The sequence below is a fragment of the Falco biarmicus genome, chromosome 12 (genome assembly GCF_023638135.1).
Source record: "Falco biarmicus isolate bFalBia1 chromosome 12, bFalBia1.pri, whole genome shotgun sequence".
In the NCBI taxonomy this organism is placed as follows: Eukaryota; Metazoa; Chordata; class Aves; order Falconiformes; family Falconidae; genus Falco; species Falco biarmicus.
The window spans coordinates 32,122,005-32,144,103 of NC_079299.1; the positions used below are offsets into that span (position 1 = coordinate 32,122,005).

Below are 22,099 nucleotides of genomic sequence, written 5' to 3' on the forward strand. Positions count from 1 at the left end.
TGTGAGAATCTAACAACTGCTTTTATCATCTCATTGTTGCCTTGAAGGATTTTTTAGCTCACAGACCAATGACCCAGGCACACCGGGTAGCATAGCTTCTAAAGACATTCCTCATGACCAAGCTCCTAACAATACACGCAAATGTCACAAAAAGTCAGTAAACACTCTGAAGACTAAAGTGTGCATTCTGGACAGCAATACTGGTAAATTCTGGTTTTAGTAACCACTACAAAAACCCCTAAAATGTTAGCACGTTTCAAAGTTCTTACTATATTTTTTTTAAGTCTCTAGCTCACAAAATGTCTGATTAAAAAAAAAAGAGAGATAAACCAAGTCCCACCTCTCACACATTGCATTTATTTCGTAACAATAGTCCACACATGCCAAAATCTGTGAGAGAAGGCTTAGAATCCTTCTGCTAGAGCTCTCTTACAAAATTCCTCCCTTGTAGTTTCCTTCTGGACTGAAATTTGCCACCTGGAAACAACCCATGAAAACTGTTTCCAAGCCTCAAGGAACAGAACAGCTCTCTGGGGATGCATAGGGACCAAATACTTTGGTTTATGGCCAACTTCTATGTGGCCTTCTATTAAATCTAGCAGTGTGAACACCTCAGTGGTAAACTCCTCTGTTCCACCATGCAGCACTTGGCACAATGGAGCCCCAAATGATGACCAGAGGCCCTGGGCAACAAAGAGTACAGCAGTTTAGCCTAAGTTGTATATATCTGAACAGACACAGAACAAGAAAGGATGAGGAAGACTTACCCCAGATTTTTTTTTCCTTCTATGACAGGAAGGTTCTGTGTGTTATATGATGCCACTTACAGAATACAAAGCTATCTTCAGAATATAGAAAGGTATTTTGTAAAAAGTTCAAATGAAATGGAACTTTGATTTCTCCATATGTACAATGACTAATGAAATGCTTTCACTAATGCTCAATGAAAACTGTCACCAATGAAACAGCAACTCTGTTAAAGTAACAAGCTTAGAAAGCAGAAAAGATGAATATACTTGGATAATAGATCTTCCAGAGTGCACAGCAGAGGGACACAATCAAACAGCCAGTACAGTTACTATGAATTCACCAGAGATGCTCAGAACAAATGAAATATCTTCAAAAAGCAGATCTGATATAGAGAAGAAGTCATCAAAAATATTAAAGTGCAGGTATACGGGTGTGGTACAGGGTAGGACTGGCATCGGTCTGTGTGTTTATAGTCTGGGTAACATATGAATTAAACTACTGTGTATGAAATAAACTACACAATATGTAATGCTTTTAGGAAATATGAATGAGAGCCTGGAAACATTTACTCATGTAAGCCATGAGTAGCAATCTTACTCCTAAGTAGAAACCAGTCACACTAGTAAGGATTTAGGCAGTCTGATCCTTCTACTGAAGTATGGACAGTAATAACATGAATTATTAATTTAAAAATTATTTTCATTGTTATGAAAGAAGTCTAACTCTAAGCTTGTCCATAGCACCTGCTGATTCTTTAGATTGTAAATTCAAGAATGCAAGTTCCCTCAGACTGTTCTTTTGTTGACATGGGTTAATAGCCCAATTTCTTTTTCAGGTGACACAGACTGTCCTTTAATGAGCATCATTATCCTGCCTTAGTACAACTGAACAACATATATGCCTAATAGCTGTCCTGTGTCAACAAATTTTCTGATTTATCTTGTCATGTATGTGTCCTCTTATCCTACAATAGGCATTTCTTCATTATTTAAAATAATAATACCTGCATATTTACTCTACTTGGAGAATACAGAATTAATTTATTCAGGAAGGTGAGCTGGCATTGACAGAGGCTCCAGGAAACTCCACATGGGAGAGAAAAATATTCCAGTTGGGACAGAGAAAGTACGATTCTGGAAAACACAGTTGATGTGCACTATGTGCTACTTGCACAGGACGACAAATAAGATAATCCAGGTCAAGGTTCAGGTGCTTCTGAAATGATAAAATTAAAACCGGTTAGTGAACACGCTCTGTGCATTTAAGAGACTGACAAGGCATTAGATGCAATGGCAATGTCCTCTCTATCATGTTAACTTGGTCTCCCATTGATTTTAATTTTGGCATTTTGTTCTTTTAAGATATCTTGTCTAAAATTGTACTTTGCAAAACTTAACAGTAAATTATCACGGGTTTGGGATTTGTGTGCGTGTTATACAAATATTCAATTAAATATAACATTGGGCTTCTGCTACCTCATGTGAAAAAAATCCATCTAGAGAAAGTATGCAAGAATTCCAGGGCTGCAGAGCTGCTTTCCTCTTCTTTAGCTATTAAGGTATTTAACTAACTGCTTGGAATATACTAACTGCGTTCACTGTGACTGAAGGAAGAACTGAATTTATAGAGATTATCAGATAGCTTTACTAAGGTATTCTTATTTTACTGGGATGACCTCTGAAGTCTGACATAGTAGGTTTATTTACAGTGTACTAGATGTCCCAAAAGGCTGTTACTCGTTTTAGGATTGGCTCCTTGTGCCTAATGTCTGCGTTGGTGTTTGTACAGAGTGTTTTAGTTCTTACTGATTTTACCCTCTCTTCTACTCCCCACACTTTGCCAAGTTACTTTAAAAACTTACAGCTCATTATGAGAAATGAAAAGTTTTAACGCACAGGATCAGGAAAATCCCGACTATATTGCAAACATATCTGATCATTTTGGCAAGACCTGATCTACAAATGCCAATGTACTATCAATATGGCAATGATAGTAGAAACCGAAGAGGTGCAGCTAGTAATCTCGCTCAGTTTTTACCGATACAAATAGAAGGTGAGTTTGCACAAGGGAGGGCTAAATTAGAGCAGTTTCATACATTTTTCGTCAACCGAAGAAAAACTAAGAACTATCACAGCATGTGGTATAAAGGTGTGTTTTCCTTTTGACTGTAACACAGGATCTAAAGCATTAAGTAAACACTATCTCAAGTATTTTCCCCAAAACGTTCAAGGATTATTTTCCCATTCTGTTACCAGTACTTGAAAGAAAAACTTACCAAATGTGTAAGTCTAGTAAAATGATATATAGTTAGGACATGTCTTTCTTGATGCAGAAAGCTGACAGTTGATTTTTCATTACTCTCATTGCAGCAAAGTGCATACATGAACTGCTCCAGCATGTCAGAGGGGCCAATTTGAGTGCTGCAGGAAATAACTTGCTCTTGTCTGTTTTATGAAAAGCTGCAAGTTAAATTTTTGAGTTAAAACGTTGAATCTCTCCGACACATGAATACAGCGAAAAATCTGTTGTGAATACCAGTGAAAAGTACAGGGAAAAATAATGGAGAAATATTCTTAGTAAAACTTGTCCTTCAGTCTCTTGAACAATTGTTTTCTTTTCCTATGGAGGGAAAGCCTAGAGTAAATTAGCTGTTTTCTTGTTTAATGTGCTCTAATATGAAAAAAATTATAGACTTAAATCTTATGTAAAAGCATTCTATTCTCCCTCGAAAGGGCTTGCTTCAAGCTCTTCATTAGCTGTAGAGAGCAGTGATATATTATTTTTGCATTCCTGTGGACTGCAGCAAATTGTCCCTCTTGGCTGTCATTGTTTCCTATGGAAGCAACAATGGCTTCCATTTATCACAAGCTGACACCACATGGCATGCAAAATTACGTTTCACACTGCAGCATCCAAAGAGATGGTGTAAATACAAACCATTTACATAAAACACCTAGCAACCAGCAAAAAAATAAAAGGACAAGTACAACTGGCTTGAAAAATGAAGTACTTTTTCATGAATTACAGTGAGTTCTAACCAGCAGCTCTGAAAGTATTTACTAATGTAAAAATCATCTTACGTAGAATGTATAGAAAGAATCAAGAGGGCTCCAGGGAAGACAGTGAAATTTCACCATAACAAAAAAAGACTCTGATAAACATACAGTTTTCTAGAGACATCAAAGCATAGTGCAGCTGTTAGTACGTCAAAGAAGTATTGTGTTCCCTCCAACAATTCACTGGTGTCAGCTTGTGTTTGGTGTTATTGATATTAGAATAAGCAAATGCAATGGCCTAACAGTGACTCTAGGCTCTGTTTGTTTCAGCTGCTGATGGTGATATCAGTGTCTGCATGTTTTTACATACCGTAGGTAACCCCCTCACTCATCTATCAAAGGCCATTTCATTGCAGGATGCAAAGGACTCCTCCCCAGCAGTGCAGTCAACATCTACCTTGCTTGTCTGAGAAATGCCTGAACTTTTGTGTCCTCTCACAGGAATTCTGGGGTATGCCTTGGCTATTTCTCTGACGTCTGGTTTTGATAAGTGATTTTCAGAGCCTACTGTCTCCTAGGAATTCTGCAGGAAGAGACTGGGTGAGGTCATTCGGCTTTCCACTGAGCTTCCTTTCTCTGTTTTTGGCCATTCTAGTGAACATGACCCTCTAGCACTCAGGAATATTTCTGTTCCCTTAGGAACTATCGACCACTTGCTGGTTTTATCTCTGCACACACAAAAGCTCCATGTCGCTGGAAGGGGAAACAAGGTTGACATTAACCAGGGGAACATAAGCAGCTCGTAGATGCAGCTGTGAACTGAGTTCATTTATTAGCTCAAGTGCTGGCAAAGCTTACGCTTGTTTCTCGGCCTCTCCACTGGCCACTGGCCTAGGTCCGAATAGCTGAAGGCAATGGAATAATAGCTGGTTTGTCAGCCCATTTTATTCATGAAATGGGGCACGGTAGGAATACTTGGAAAGAAGCAACAAGAAAACGCATCTTATTTTCTGTGGTTCACAACCACTCTGCCTCAGAGAGTGTGTGACTTGCATACAGCTCTTCTGTACGAGACTATTCATATCAGATTTCATTTCTTGCTACATGGGTTGCTATGGATACAATTCTGAACTGCTGCTTTTGTAGGCCAGGAGATTTACGGCTGCATCCTGAATTATTTTGCTCATCAGAGCTACATAAGATTTTTTTTTTTTAAACAGATAGAAATGCAAACAAACATACCTTGCATTTCTCAAAATATTTTTCACAACTGAACCCCATATTTTGGATCTTCTTTAAGTCTATCAGAGTCTGTGGATCAGTTCCCTATTTATACGAAGCTACTGGTTTATAAGAAACGCATAACCATACATACAAACCCCTAAGAGGCAAGGCCTGGCAAAAGAGTCTGTATCGAAACAGGCCCTCATACATTAGCCCTTGCTCTAATCTTACTCATCCCAGCTTTTTCACACAGAGAGGCAGTCAGGTTCAGTGAAGTCACAGCATAAACAGACTCTTTAGAAATCCAAATCATGTGATTTATGATTAGGTTATTGTTCATCAAAACTACAGGAAGCCTGGGTGCTACAATACACAGGAATCCAAAACAAAGCATGTACAAGTAATACAAAAGAGCACGTCGTTAATATTAACTGCTAACAATTCTAAAGCATCCGACAACAAATCTTCATATAAAACAGACAGTCGGAAGCTCTGGGATAAACGTACTCCTCCACCTTCCTGAATGCTATTAATCATACAGGATGCACATTGTCTTACCTTTCCTTGAATGGGTTCATTAGCAGAGTCTCTGGCATCGTACTGATGGCTAAAGGAGGTCTGTTCCTGTAAAACCTCTGGAAGACCTTCGGACGCCTCTAGGAGTTGCAAACGGAATTGAAAAATATTATATCGTTAGGAAGCACTTGAACTACATGGTCCAGGGTAGCCCACACAAACACGCTACATGCTGCGCAGAAGATAAGTGATAGCTGCTTTTCTTGAACTGCTCAAGTTTCCATGCCAGACAAGTGGAACCACAGCATTTACCACCAGGGGAAGTGGGCACAAAGGAGTCAGATACTCAGCTGTGCTCGCACATGTCAAACATGTCCCTCATGTTTGTGCTCGCACATGTCCCTCAACAAAAACAACAGTTTTGTTGAGGGACAGCATTGCTGAGGTGGCTTCAGAGCAGCGGTTTTACAGGAGTCAAGACGAAGGCCAGGTTGGCACGTTTTGGAGCAGCATTTCAGTGCGATCATTTTTGAAGCACAGGACAGGAAAGTCCTGTCGGATCATTTGGCAGGTGCATGAATACTTCTTACAGTATGTTCCTTCTTGTTTTCTCATGGACGTTTTACTTCATATTACCTGTCCCCTCTGCAGGACGGTTCAGAAACTGCACCATCAGTACCAGTTGCCACTACACCTTTATCAGCAGTCTTCCAGGCAATTTTCCATCTACTAACACAACAGTACTGCCCTCTAAATGAACAAAATTTTCACTGTTAATATTTAATGAAACACAGACTGATCCATTACACTGAACCACGACACATCCAGGCACAAGAGGAAGAAAAATGTCCAGCACAATTTAAATACTCTGTATTAAAGTCTCCAAAATTACTAGAAATTTTTAATTTTCAGCTTGAGGCATGGTATAAAACCAGATTCACTGGTGAACAAGCGCTCAAAGCTTTCTGAAAAGCAGGGCTGCTTAGAGCATTTCAAGCAGGTCAGGCTGTCTCACTAATCACTGTTGAAATGTAGGCCACTGCACTTCCATTTGCACAGCTGTAACACAGCAAAGTTGTTGGGAGTCACTAGGACACAAAACACTCTACATAAACCCTGAATGTGGGAGCAGAGCTTGAATACGGTAAATTTATAGTTGGCATCCCTATGACACAACTAGCAGCATATCAACAGATGCTGGCTTACTGCTATGCCATTGCTGGACCAAGACCTACATCAGCTGAAAGATCCCACTCTTCTTGTAAAATATATATGACAATAACGGTATTCCATTAATATGTTGAGAGGTATCTATTATTAACTAGGCAACTAGATAATTAATAACATCCAAAGAGCATGTTTTCTCAAAAAACACATACAGGAATATTAATTAGCTGACACCAAGCTCTCTGCTGCTACAGCCAGACTGCTCCTAATAACTGAACTGGCTAATTTAAGGACATTTATTTGGGTAACATGCAGCATCGTACAGAAATAGTGGTCTACGGGCCCCTTAGAGCAGCAAAGGCCAGATCAGGTCTTTTAAGTGTGATAAACCTAAAGTCCTTTGTTAGAGTAATAGCAGAGCAAACAAGATACGCCACTGAGAAGATAGGGAAACAGAGGTCAGCAATATGAGTTCCTCAAGGTCAACTTAACTGACAGCCTGTGCTTAAGTGCTTGGCTGCCAGACATAGCAGGCTAGGAGGGAATGAGTATCAGACCACTAAGTGATATGTATCTCCCAGTCTTTTCACAAACTGGTCGCCTCAATGAGGTTGTAATTAACATGGAGCAGCTTGCTACATTAGCACAGGACTAGTAGTGAGAAATATACTGAAGACCTTTAATATGCTGGAAGTGGTTAATTAGTACTAACGTGATTCTGAAGATAGAGCAGATCTACATTCAAGTACAGTGCCAGCAGTTTTAGGCCAATCATCTTCTACTCAGCAATGTTCAAGCAATCCCAGGCAATGATGTGTAAAATCTCACGCCTCGGTTTCACTAGCTACAGAAGGGGAATAGTAATACTTACAGCTTGGAAGTGCAAACATAACTTTTGAAGTTCCTACAAAAGTACGAGCAAGTAAAGACTTATTTGTAGCTGTTCGTGGAGCTCTACAGGCTTCAAGCATGCCTGGAGCTAGCTACAACTTTCTGTGCATTAATTATATATGTTTAGAATTAACTCTCCTTTATTTGTATAGATAAAGAAGTGTATTTTGGTAGAACTATAAACTGCCTATCTGATTACTGATCACAGGTGTTTAATAACTGAATCTATATATGAAATTGAGGAAGACCTTGTGTGAAAAATAAAATTAGATAGAAATTCTAGTTTCCAATTATCATACTGGAATACAGAGGTAAGAAATATATTTATATCAACCATGGTAGTAGCTGCATGTACAACATTGCTATCCATTCCGCAGACTCTACTTTTGCTGCATAGAAAATGCCACTCTTCAGACATGAGTTAGAATCTAAAGTTGCTCAAAACCACATGTGAATGCCATTGTCGAAATTTTGAGTATGCATGTAGTTCACAAAAGTAGCAGGGACTTTCTCTTCAGTATCTGAACACCTGCAAAGACGATCAAACCCATTTTCTTAATAAATTACTCAGTAAGTTTTGTTAGCTCTCAAATACATTATCTATCTTAATACATTTCAGCACACTAGTTTTGCACATTTGTTTTCTATAAAAATAGATTAGCTCATTTCTCTCAGTGGAATTTTAGGTATCAGAAATCTATTCATAATATCTTACATAAATATTCCAGCAGAGAGCCTGAATGAGTTAATATTTCCAATAAATAACTAAAAAATCACCCATGCACATGACCGAAAAGGAGAAAAACAGATTTCATGGTAGTGTTTTCCTTCCACAGCACTGCAAGTCATCTTGGGAAGAAACGCACATCCTTGCCGATAAGCGTTCTGACATTCACTCCATACATGTACAATTCTTGCACAATGAGGATCATAAGGGTGGTCAATACACATCCCCACAATGCTCCAATGTTATCACTGCAAACATTCCTAGAGTTAAAATGCTAATCTAGTAATTTCCCTAGATTTAATGTGCGTTGAAGAGTGATTTGATATGTTCGTTATTCTCAGCAAGAGGAATTAGCATTGCTGCAGTGGTTTGAATGATTCTGCCCACTGTGTCTCACAGTTGCAAAGGTTTTTTGGCTGCAGAATTGAAAGCTTGACAGTTGCTCACAATTTAGGGAGTGAAAGAATGCATTTTTTTTAGAACTCTATACTGAGATTTTCCAAAAGGACTAGCCTGGCTGTGACACAGAAAGAAGTCTGTGTGCCTCTAACAACCTGCCTGTATGTTTTTCAAACGGGGTCACAGACACACATATGCAACATCCACTGCAGGTTTTGTATTGCTGGTGGAGACGCTTCAGGAAGGGTGCAGTGATCTTTCATTGGCTGGATCATAATCAGACAGCTTTGCTCCATTGTTGGTGGTTCAGGGAACTGCAGATACCTGGGGAACTTGCAGAGTATTTTAAATTGGTGGCTTCTTCACATATTAAAAATACCCTTTTCCAGCAATCTTTAACTTACCACCTCCCTCGGGTACATACTTGTGCTTGATACAGAAGTTAGCTTGGGGCCTTGGCATAGAGGAACCTCATTGCTGAAGCCTAAAAATTAGTAATCTATTTGTGTAGACTAGTCAAACGTAACTAGTTTGACACTACAAAAACAAAAACACACACACAAAAAAAACCCCAAACAACCCAAAACTAAAAGAAATCCCAAAGAGATGGTTTTAGTAGGTATACAGCATATCTAAAGATCCATTCAAAGAGCCTGCACTCCAGCTGAGAAACTTAACAAAACTAGATCTAGCTATTAAAACACCTCTAAGGAGTCGTGTTAAGAAAAGGGGGAATCCTTACAGGCCTCAGCAGGCAATAGCCCATGCAGCTAAGTTAGCACATAAAACAGCACCAGCTATTGTTTTATTGGATTCCTTGGGGGGTACGACAGGGGGATGCTGAGCAAGAAGGAATTTTTATGCATATATGCATACACAAAAGGACTATTTTTTCATCTATGTAAAGTCAAAACATACTGGAACCATAAATTACATCCTGGATAAGTGTTCAGAGTTTATATCCTTTTAAGGAATACAGCCTGAAGTTAGCACCCACTTCCAAGGTATAATCTTCCATCACTGTTAGATGCTGCTGCCTGATCACAGCCAGACAACTGGCTCAACACCAAGATCACAAGTGTGCCAACATATGGAAACAATTGCTTTCCTTTTCATTGGGAATGACATATTCTGGGTGTGTGCACAACATCCCCCATCAATCATTCAAAATGGCTCATTATTTCAACTTAAACTTATTATCCAATAGAAGATCCCTAGAGCCTTGTGTGAAGGGTAGGAATGATATTTACACACCCTAGAAAGCAAAAAAGCCTCTATCTGGTGATAGCCACAGTGTGCCCTGAGCTTGATTCCTTCTCTGTACAAGGCTGTTTCACACACCAGCATTGATGTTGCTCAAGTTTAATGCAAAAGCAGCTAAATCTTGAAATTATGCTTGCATAGTAAGGCCGTGCCAGCTGCTAATCATCCCTGGGACTCCAGAAAATCTCCACGTTAGCTGTCTCAGCAAGGAAAGTAAGGGGAAAGGTTTAATAGTGAATATTTGACCATAGATTACATTTTTTGACACCAGTAGCAGCCCATCTGTCTCAAAGAAGTTACAATGACAGAAGGGCTGCAACATGAGGAAAAAATCAGGGATTTTTGTTGAACCTGTGTGGCTGATCTGGAGACAGATCAGGAAGGGAAATTCCTGCTGAGAATGCAAGTAAAGTCTAGTTCAAATAGTTTTCTGGGTTCATACAACAAAGGATAGCAAAGGGAAAAAAGAAAGGCAAATAACTTCCTAAAGAACTGCCAGTATAAGTGAAAAGAAAGCAAAGGTCAGGGTTTTTAAATTGATAAACACTAGTGATGGTGGTACTTTTGGAGTTAGTCTGGGCAGAGGCGTTCTGCATCCCAGGAACAGACCCACAAATTGAAAATGAAGTTGTAGCTCAATGGAGGTGAACGTATACTTTTCCATTGCTTTCAATAAAGCTAGGGGCTTGTGGGAATGTTTGAAGTCTACTGGTGTTGGGACTGACTATTTCGTGTTAATGTGAATTCTGAAATTAGTCCTTCTATGGATTATAGAACAAGAGAGGCCTTCACATGGAGGACAAGCAGGCAGAAGCACACCTAGCTGCAATGTATAGCAGATAGAAACCACCAATGGGGCTTTTTGGCAAGAGGAAGACTATTATGACGATTAAGGTTCTATACATAGGCAATCAAGAAACAGACTAAATTTCTACCTCTGTATTGCCTTCCTGCAATAACACACACAAGTCTCTCAAAGGCAGATTTTTAAATGTATTTAGGCACTCAAAGATGCAGATGAGCACCGTGTAGGATTTACAAATGCATGTATGCAGGCTAGATGTTTATCAGCACCTGTTTGTGTCCTTTGGGTCCCCTATTTGCAAGAAGATTACAGATGTCATCTATTCAGATCACAGCCAAATTCTGCCTTCACTCATATGCCCAACATTTCCATGTAAGTGAAAGAGAGGAGTGAGCTCATATCTAAGGATGGGACTTAGCCCCAAGTAAAATAGGAAAAAGGATTTGCTGCATGACAAAAATAGGCCGAGTGCCTTGTCACATCTGACAAATGCCTCAGATAGCATAGCACAGACTTGTGGTGGTGCTATTAAAATAGATTATATTTCCACTGAATAAATTGACTTCTTGTCACAGGTAGGTTGGTAACCACTTTCTCACTGGCAGTGAAAATGTGTCTCAACATCAGTGGGTAGCAGGTAACTAACCCTTATATTGTTTTGAGAATGTATTTCTAATGCATCCCCTTGCTACCATTTGCTGATGAGCTCTTCCAGGCTGCATTCTGCAGGCCATGGCGCTCCCCATCCACACTTGCTCATGAGAGCTGCTCAAATATAAGGAGAACAGAAAAAAATTCTAGCCATTTAGAGCACAGGCTGCCAAATCAGGCCCTTTCTTGCTGATGATCTGCCTGGGTTTGGATGTTTTCAATCATATAAAATAAAATTAGGTCAGACCCTCACCTAACGTACATTCATAACGTCAATGGCCCCTGCTGCAGATGGGGACCTAAGTAGTAGCTCTGATCCACTGCTGCTGCCTACTGACTAGTAGTTAGTATTCCTTTACAGTCTTTCTGAATTTATCTTTTATAAATAGAAAGGCTGTATTAACAAATAACACTCGAGGAACTGTTTTAGTTGTTAGCATAAACGGCGATGAGTCACACAAAACCCACAAGCCAGCTGATGAGAAACCAGCTTGCTTTTCCTGTAACAAAAGCTGACTTCCCAGATGAAAAGACCATGGCCTCCAACTTATTTTGGTTTGAAAAACCAGAAGTGGGCAATTACGTTTTCCAGCAGATACTACTCTGGCACAGGAGAAATATTTGTTGATCTGACTAACTGGCAGACAGGCAGTTGTTGGGTGTGTACGACACAAAGAATACTTTCATTATTTGGCATGGTACAGCATTTCTGAGATACCAAAGACCATGGCTAATTAAGTGGAGTGATGGAACAGAATGATTTGATGATAAGATTTAATTGGTATGAACATTCTCATAGACTAGTTACTGTAACTGGAAGGACCAGACGCTCAGCTGCGTTGAGCATTGCTCAACTGTAGCAGAGGGAGTAAAGAGCACAAGGGTGCCCTTTACTCGCTCTTGCTCCTGGGACTGTTCAGGGTACAAATCTGAGTAGATTGTACAAGTCTTCTGCAGCCCCATTCTGCTGTTGCAGTAACTGAAATGACCTGGATCAGTCATAACCCCTTGCCCTTACCATGCCCCCACGCCGCCTGTTGGGGAATGAAGCTATGTGGGAGCTACTACAGCACACCTGCGCTGCCCAGAGCCCACGCCACAGACTGCTCAAGCTGCTTCACAGCAACAGATGGAGCACAGCACAGGATCCAACCACCAACCGTATGAGTGTTGCTGCTTTCAGTTGATTATTTTGATTCTTTCTTAATAAACCTGATTATCTTAACTTTCTCAATGGGAAACAACACTTGGGTAAGCCACTTGGAACTTAACAAAATGATACTTGTCCTGCAGTTCGGCTGACATCAACAGAACAGGTTCCCCAAGTATTCTCTGTAAGTACCTCTATGAAAGCCTTCCACAAGTCTCCCATCTGGGGCTCCAGACTACTAAACGGGTAGTGCTGCAGCCTCCAGAGACACAAAAAGTCTATTTAAGGGCTCCCACAAGGCCAAAAATCACTGATCAAAGCCACGGAGCAATGACCAGGGTCATATTAGGACCAGTGAACTGGTGTCGCCAAGGGGAAGGGCTTGCCTTTCAGAGCATTCTCCTTCCTTGGACACAGATGGATGATCACAGCATTCTGTTACAGGCCACTTCCATCTGCCTTGACACATGGCCAACATCAAACAGGCAAGAGAGCCAAGATCTTTCCTAGAAGAGCCTGAAAGATTTCTGCCACAAAGGTACATATTATTTGTGTTCAGCACATGCTTATGTCACTAAGTCAAGCAACACAACACACAGAAGAGTGTCACAGGCTTTAGGATCCTTCAGGTAAACTTAACTACCACACTCAAAAGTCATCCTAAATTTCATTAGTCGTCTCTGCACAGCTCTAACTTTTGCTGCAGAGAGAAAGAGAAAACTGAAAGTAATTCCTTAATTGTGTCTCTCTCCTTTCTCCTCAGCATTTAGCAAAAGCTGTCAGGGTTCCAAATGTGGCTTTTTATTTTCCACTACACAGGCTCAGCTACATGCAGTAAATCTTAAAACACTGTTTCATAACTCGCTCACATTTGGCTATGGTTTTGATGCAAAATGGTCTACACAATTGAAAAACTTGCAGCAGTTAGGCTATAAACAACACTCATTTGATCTCTTAACACCAAGCGATACTGTATATATCAAAACCCACACATATAAGTTAACTATTATCTCTGACTTTCATTCCTAGATGCTAATAGTTGGATGGAGACCTCTTGAAGATTCAAGAGCCTGATATGTTGAAAGATTTGTGCCTATCTGTATTATAACATTTTAATATGTTCTTCTCCTCCACTAGCAGAGACAAAGAAACAACTGCCATTCTCTTTCCCCTCCCACTCTGGAGGAAAGCAAGCCAGCACACAATAGTTCTTGCTGTAATGTAAAAAAATTTACTTGCTTCAAATGCCATTGCCCTCCCTTTGCTGCCAGAGACCTTGGGAACTCCAGCGTCTACCCAGGCAGCATCACCTTTGCTTCTGGCTTTGTGGTGTCTTGCAGAATGAATCTGCTTCATCATTTACTAAAGAGAAAGAGCCCTGAAGCAGCAACCCCAGTCCTTAGTCCAGGGGAGACAAGAAATTATCCCTCTCTTCAAGGCAACATCTCCCCTCCTTCCTCTCCCTTATTTTCTCCCTATAATTGCCGAAGTTTTTTTTGGAGAGATTTTAACACTGCATAATCTTTGCCCTATTTCCTGCACATCTCAGACTGTTCTGAAATTGCCAGCTAGGGAGGAGCCTCTCTCCAGACTTCAGAATCTAAGCTTCCTATTACCTCACAGTAACCATGCACCTCAGAGCATCAGAGCAGCATTATACTTATGTCAAGTGTATCAGGCTCTCATAACTGAGAAAATGCATTGGGTTCTTGAACAGAGTATAAGCTGTTGTGTTTCAAAGTGTTATCTGGCACTAAAAAAAGTAATCCACATAATTTTTTTTTAGTTGAAGACAATGCAGTTCAGCCATAACACTCTAGTCTTCAAGAGTGCAGTCACATGCTTGCCATGCTGCTCTCTTGGAAAATCCTTTGGTGACAGCAGCAGTCCCTTTTGATCCTCCTGGCACAGTCAGCGAGGGTGTTGGCTTATCAACCAGTTGGCTCAGAATAAATATGCGTGGAGTTAAGAAATGCAGAATTGCAGCTGCTCTGCAGCAAATTCTTCTCATTAAAATAAGCGATGAAAATCACAGCAGCAGCAGTTTGAGTTCACTTGCTGATAACACACTGCTACTAGGCACATAAAGAGATACATTTAACCAGTACTGCTTTTCCAGCCAGTCCGCTAGCTCACCTGTTACAGACATGCTTTTAGATGAGTCTTTCCCCCTCATGTAAGTCTGATTTTATAGAAGACTTAGATCCCCAAATACCCTACTTACAGAGAATAAAGTGCCAGTCATTATACTGACAAAACACTAGCAAGAGGGAGAGCCTGTCTGAGCAGTTTTTTAAAAATTGGTCTAGACTTGCTCTCATTAATTTGCTTTGGAGGTGTCTGGGAAAAAGGACAAGAGAATGTATTCTGCTTGCCTTGAGCCCTGCTGAGACAGCCCTTCACTAGCACTGTGTTAGTCTGTGCTGCAAAGTGCAATGCAGCAGCTCAAAGCAAGCACTCAGGCAGGAGGACATTCTGTCAGCTAAAGTGGACACTGCAAACAATTGTCCTCTGACAGCAGAATTCAAACACTCAAAAATAGTATCTCTACCTATACATTAAAACAGCTGAAGGAAGAGTCCTACAATCTTACAGCCTCCAGATGGAGATTTTTAAAATAGAAGTATTTCCTCATGTGGTAACTCAAAAAGGTTTGTTTTTACATACCAGAAGAAAACAGTTGTTACTAATATAGGGTTATTTAACAGGTGAAATCTGCTAGCAGAGACATTCAATTTTTATAGATATTTACTCAAGATGGCAGATAGTCAGAAGGAAACACCTTGAGTGATATCAGTATGGTAATTCTTAACACATACTGTTACAAGGAAACAAAAATCATATCTGCGGACAAGCGCTCCCCATAAAGTGTAGTTAGAAAAATGTATGTTATTTGCAATTTCTGAATACAGACAAAACCAAAGCACAGAACTTAGGAATCTGTTGGCAGATAACAACTATTTGACAGTGTATACAGTGCAATCCAGTCAGGTAACGTTAGCTAACATTGGAGAAAAATTCCGAGGGTTCTCACCTATTCCACATGAAGGCTGCTGCTGACTGAACTCAGCTGGCAAAACCAACTCACAGTCTGGTTTCTGAAGATTAGTTTTGTGGGTGCTCTGTAATTCAGTGGAATATAACGATACATGTGGGACTCCTCAGCTGCCCACCAATGATGCTTTAATAGCAGAAGAAGGAAGAGGAAATTGCACATACACAGTTAAACACAAAGCTGCTCTTATTACAATGCTTCTAAAGTGTCCCCTCAGAACACTATCCACTACAACAAAACCTTGCCACTACTGCTAAGCCCATTCTGACACCTAATACTAGCTTTCCGAGGAAATAAATTCTGTGGCTACATGAAGTCCCAAAGTAATTTTAAATCTTAATTATGGATTGTTCTAGGGCTGATGGTCTCACTCAGATGTGTAGAATTTTTTTACTATGGGTTTCTCATGCCACATACATATCTACACAATATTGAAAGAGGAAGTGCAAATCATTCATACCTGTTTTGTCCTGGTGTCTTTTGCTCCCATAGAGTACATTGGCTCCTTTAGTAACCTCACAACAGAGCTAACTAATCTTGCATAATGGGGTCGCAGATTATTGTACCACTGATGAACATAAGCAGCGTTTACTTGAAAAAGATTATAATGGCTCTGATGACAATTCTTGTGCATAGTCAGTATTAAAATTTTATATATATTTATACAAACATAAAGTAAGTATTTGGGCTGAAAGACATAACCAGACAAGGAAGAAATTTTTACACCAATATGTACTCTACTCACTGACAATAGTTAAATGTATTTACACCAAGCAAATGAAAAAACATATTGGTTAAGAAGTCAGCAACCTCTAGATGATATTATTCACTGCTCCGAAAGCAGAACAAGGTTTCAGTGCAGTTATTCTGGTATAATCTGGGTTTAAGTCTCAGCAAATACCAAAAATTAGATTCTGTTCCCATTCACACCCATTTTGTTCTAGTTACTCCTGAGTCATACTAGAGAAATGAAGGTCAGGTTCTACAAAAAGTCGCACTTAAAGTGTTAATTTCTTGGTTCCTCTAGATTAAGAATATGAGTCATTCACATCTACTATGTGATCCTGAAAGCACAAAACTGATACAAATTCCTGGACTAGATTACTTGTTTTTGAGATTCTTTAACATTGTTCAGTTTTTTATTCCTGATTTAATTCTGTGGGCTGGGTTTTGGTGTTTGGTTTCTTTTTTAATCTGGCCATGGTGCCAGCACTCTCAAGTGCTAATGATTTGCACTAACTGCCAATTTAAAAGGTTTTGGCTATTCCTATCAGCTGCTTTGGACACTGATTAGTGAAGTCTACTACTGCCTCATCAAATACTGTTTTTTCTGATTCTGGTTGCCAGTGGTTTCTTTCAACTTATCTTAGCCATCTTTCCCAGAATCCCTCAATTGCCCCTCTGTGACTCTTGCCAGATCTTCTCAGACTTCTACTCCTTTTTCCTATACCACCCCATAATGACATCTCCGATCATACTACTGACATGCTAATAATATGCATTACTATTGTATTGTCTTTTCCATCCTTTCCTCTGTATTCTTATCATTTTGATCCAAGCCTCCTTTTCAATAGAAACTAATTAGAAGCAATTAAGTACTTAAGTTACAAAAGGAAAAAGTTCTCTATTACAAAACATTCACCTAGCCAGATCAGTAATTTCAAGGAAATAGTGAAGTGTACTTTTATAAACAGAACTGATACTGAAATATGCCATTAATATTTAAAAAAAAAAGAAGTCCTGTCCTTCAAAACCAAATGCTATTTTCTGATAAAAAAGTTTTATGTATGCAGTGACTTGAAACCATAGACAAGAAAATCAACTTCATATACCAACAACTCAGGTCTTTTGTCTCAAAATATTCAACGGATAAAGAACCAGTAACAGTGTGAACTTCTAAGTTTCCAACAGCACACTTTCATACTGAAACATATCATTAGTCTTATTGCTGTACCTGAAGGACTGTCATATAAACTGGGCCTTATGTCACTCAGTATGCAAATGTGCCATGGAAAGCCAGTCTGACTCATCCAGCTCTCAAAGTAGTAATTTCTTCCACTGTTTTCAATGGAAAAGGTGGATCAGCTCTCTGAAAAGTTTCCTGTCTAGTTTTATTCTATACATCAATTCTACTTACATACAACTGTCTTTTATTAACAGATTTTATTGAACTCGGCAAAGATCACAGCTTTTCCTTCAGTAACTTCCTGGTGTGTAGCTACAGCAGTGTGTGTGTGTGTGTCAGTTCAGGGCTGCCTCTCAGGCACTTTTGTTTGTAAGTTAAGTCATGCGCATACCTATTTTTATTTTCGTATGCAATATGCATAAATTGTTTTAGGGCCTCAGGAACACAGTGTTGATAGGACATCCTGATCATTCAAACAAACCTGCTATTGCAGGCAACTCTGGTATACAATCCCAGGTTTATGTATTCACTAAGTCTACCTCAATAATAACAATACTACAGGTTTTTCCCACTAGTCCTACTCCTGCCATGCCAGAGCCTCACTGCCCAGAAAGTCAAAAGCCATCTCATTTTCAGAGTGATCAATTTCTTGGGCTAATAAAGCCCCAGTCATTCTTACCCAATTATTATCCTTTAGCTAAAATTAGTTATTTCTTTCTGCTGTGACCCTGAGCACTTACCCCTATAACACAAGCAGAAATAACAATGACATTCTTTAATATTTTTGGTTTTTTTCTGAATAGGTTTAAAAGAAGACAGGTTATGTCTCCTCTCCCATATGTGGTTCTTGCATCCCATGATTATCATACTCATCCCAAACGAACCTGCTCCATTTCAATTTCTTGAACACCTTGTACATTCTCAACTGTCAGACAGCACACAGAACAACAGTATTAACACTTCTCTCTCTCTTCTGGGAAGACCTCATACAGCGCTATTACTACAGACTTCCAGGTCGTTTAGGTCTTTATGTTCATCATGCTGACACGCTCTCTAAATTATGCCTCTTAATAAGCAAATTTTCACTTCTTCCCAATGTTTATATTGAACATGCACATGTACTCATGTAGGTGTGCATGAGTCCAGTAGGACTGAATTTGGTGAACTTTCCAGTTCAACTCAATGTTCCAGACTTGCCATACGACTGTCTCTGTTCATCAGCTCTTCACCCACTTTCCAGTTTTTGAACCAGGGACCATCTTTTTTTAGTTTTACTTGTACGTTCTCATGTTACCCAGGAATTACTGCATCCGTTGCTTGTAAGTAAAGATTGATTTCCACTACCATGTTTTTCCGGTCTAGAAAATCAGGTAAGATTAACAAAATTGTTAGAAAGTCCAGGTTAACTGTTATTCATTTTTCCATTTGTTCTAGAGTCCTAAACCAAGTAATAATGAAATCTTACCACTGGATGAAATTATCTCATTAAGCGAGAAACTTGTAAGAACATTACATACCGACCTGGGGTTTTTTTAGATATGGACAAGACAAATCACCCTTTTTACAGGAAATCAGACATTTTCTTATCAGGAATTCTACACTTCCATTTGAAGCACAAACCTTTTTTTCTTGTGCATGTTTTGTCACTGCTGAGGGTAAGCCCTTGGATCCTAAATGCTCAGCACCTGTCAGCAGTTTCCACAGCATGCATATTTGTCAGGCTGCTAAACCTTAAGTATTCCAGCTTTGGTGTATCTTGCACATATCTACCTGATTTGATAAAAATGAGTATTCATGTTCCTGTGACTTTATTCCTGGGAGTATTTTTAGCAAATTATTTATATTTTCTTTCTCTTTGCAGTTCAGCTGGAGACCAGATGAGGCAAAGCAGGAAGTTTGGAATGGTATTAGGTTAACTGTTATTATAGAACAACCTCGACATAATACAGGCGTTACCTGTATTACCTTCACAGGGAAAGAAAAGGGCCTAGAAAAGGCTGACCTTTCTTTTTGTTTACAGTTAGTCATTGTCCATTGTTCTACCTTTCTCCTCATAAATTCTGGACATGCACAGAAGTCTCCACAGACATCTGTAACAAGAGAACACAGTACCATAATAGTGACCATACACTTTCAGAGATCACAGAATAGAAGCTTTTCCCTGCATGCAGTTACTAGATGCACGACTGGACCCTGAGGTCTAGCTCATAGGATGGAGAATTCAGTCCTATTTCGTTGACTCCCTTCTGCTCCATAGTAAATCACTGGGATTGCAGTGACGACTTCCGTGGAAGGCAGAGATAATGAACTGGAAAAAGCCTGGCCAATAATCTTCTCATTAATCTTCCAGCAGATGTTTTTTGTTTTCGACCTGATACACATCTCCCTGCCTATCTGCTAAAGAAAAGTTTTACTATGAAGCATTCAAATTCTACAGTAGTACATGAACAGAAAAGAAGGCAAAAGAGACAAACTCCTTTATGCCAACTTTGAGCCCTCAGAGTCAGGGCAATCTGCTACACTCTCCCTCTTCAGGACCCTTTACTGGCCCCATATTGGAAAGTCTTGACATAAGAGCATCTCCAGAGGGTCTGGTGTTCACATGTGGACGCTACTCACCCAATTTGCAGATTTAACAGGCCCAAGTTTTCATTAAAAAGTTAAATCCCCTCTCAAAATACCAGTAGTAGATACAGTATGCAAGACGTCAGAAGGCCAAAACAGGGTTATTCTGCACGATTGAGACTGACTTGAAGTCAATGAAATTAATCTACTATATGGCCCTGTGTATTTTCAACTATACTTCGTGTATCATAGTAAAAAAATAAAAGAAAAATAAAAATGAGGAATTCATATACTTTCCAAGCAAAGATTTTCCTAGCCAAAGTTCCTAAACGTAGTTGATTAGTGTGAAGTAGTTAGTGTTATTAACATTTATATTTCTGCCAGAAGGGGCAAGATCTGTGGTACTTAGAAAAACACATAAAAGGTCTTATGAAAACCTAATTTGTGGAAGAAATGAGGGAGGAAGGAGCTTAGCTTTTAATCCTGTAATGAAGGACTCACTAATGAAAAATAAATTCCTTTAGAAGGCTTTCCCAGGAAATACCTTGCTTTGTAGGATTAATTTGTATAATGTCCCCATCTTTTGGGGTTTCAAAGGTCTTTGAAACTCTGTTTATCCAGTGTGTGAGTGGCTAAATAACAGGGGGGGAGTGGGGGCGGGGGGAGAGGTTAAAAGGTTCAAAAAGCTAATTTGATAGAGGAAGTCCCTTTAAGAAGGATATCTATAGAAAAGACAGGTTGCAGGCCCCAAAACAATGCTCTTTAATTTCAACCTCAGCTCCTACTTGAACTACAAGGTTTATGGAACAAATTTTTCTCTTATCTTCTGCTTCTTTTACTGTTTCTGTTCACATTTTGTCTACAAACTGCCAAGCCTACTAGCACCCAAGTTCCATGCCTGGAACCTACAAATTCTTTTACAGTTCACGTAAGAAAAGCTATTGTAAGTGACAGATACTTTCCCATATCCTGACGCTTCTCCAAGACAGTTACAGCTTCTCAGAGACCCGTTGTAGTACCCACAGCACAAGGAGCGGAACTCCCAGCTGAAGTCAGGCTATGACTTTGTGGCCTAGCACACAATACCATGCACAAGCAGCCAAGCTCAAGTTCGAGAAGCACTGCAGCGCCAATAGCCTGGACAATTTTCCCTGTTTCTCAAGAGAGTTAAATAATTGGTTATGGAGATACCACTTTGCAGAACTGCCTTGCACATACCTCCTCTGCCACACACTCTGAGGGTTCAAGCCTCATCCTGCACATCCCTACATGACCTCTATCCCAAGCTCCTGACACTGCCAGACCTCAGTTACATACCTAAAATCACTCTCTGCGTTGCAAGTCACCCCTCCGAGAACTAACGACCTCTCCAGTAAGAATGGGGAGCCCTGAACTGGAAAATGCTCAGGCAGAACTCCACCCCATAATGATATTATACTGCTTCACGTTGGACCCAGGACCAGCAGGTGAGAAATCTCAGCAGTTCACTCTGCTCCCGCAAGTATAGAGCCTCGGGGAGAGGGCGGCAGCAGCTCTGCCAACAAAGGCTCCAGCCCAGGCAGCCCCCCTGGGCACCTCCTCCCCACCTTCCCCCTCACTCGCATGTGCAGTTAGTGCCTATCCCAGCTTCTCACCCCAGCCTGAAACACAACAGCGGTTAGTGCAGACCTGGAGACCAGCTCAATACGCAGCACTAAGCAGAGGCTCCCTATTTGGCTGCACAGAACCGGGGCTGTTCATGCAGACTGCTGCAATTGCACAGAGTGAAAGAACATATATTGATTGAGATAAATGGCCTTGATAGACTAGATTTCTCCCCCTTCGGCAGTTCAGGATGGAATCTAGGACAAGACATACTTCCTGATCTCACATACGCAAAGTTGTGTGACCCCACCATTTTCAGTTTCCCAGGCTGGGTAGCTGCAATACTACTTTGCAAGGAAGTCAGTGAGGTTACCTTCCTGCACTGCTCAGCATCTCCAGCTAGCTGATTTGACACTTCTTGAGTAGTATGTGGGTGCTCACAGCCCAGGA

At 40.1% G+C, this 22,099-nt stretch overlaps 1 protein-coding gene across 1 annotated transcript; it reads right to left on the minus strand.

Moving 5' to 3' along the window:
* Window positions 1–364: 364 nt before the first annotated feature.
* On the minus strand, window positions 365–18,173 carry C12H2orf73 (chromosome 12 C2orf73 homolog). Its single transcript, XM_056357567.1, is given in 6 exon segments — window positions 365–1,965; window positions 3,026–4,457; window positions 4,460–4,499; window positions 5,529–5,626; window positions 15,574–15,699; window positions 18,104–18,173. Coding segments are annotated over 5 exon segments (657 nt in total). The 3' UTR covers window positions 365–1,965; window positions 3,026–4,134.
* Between the last annotated feature and the right edge of the window lie 3,926 nt (window positions 18,174–22,099).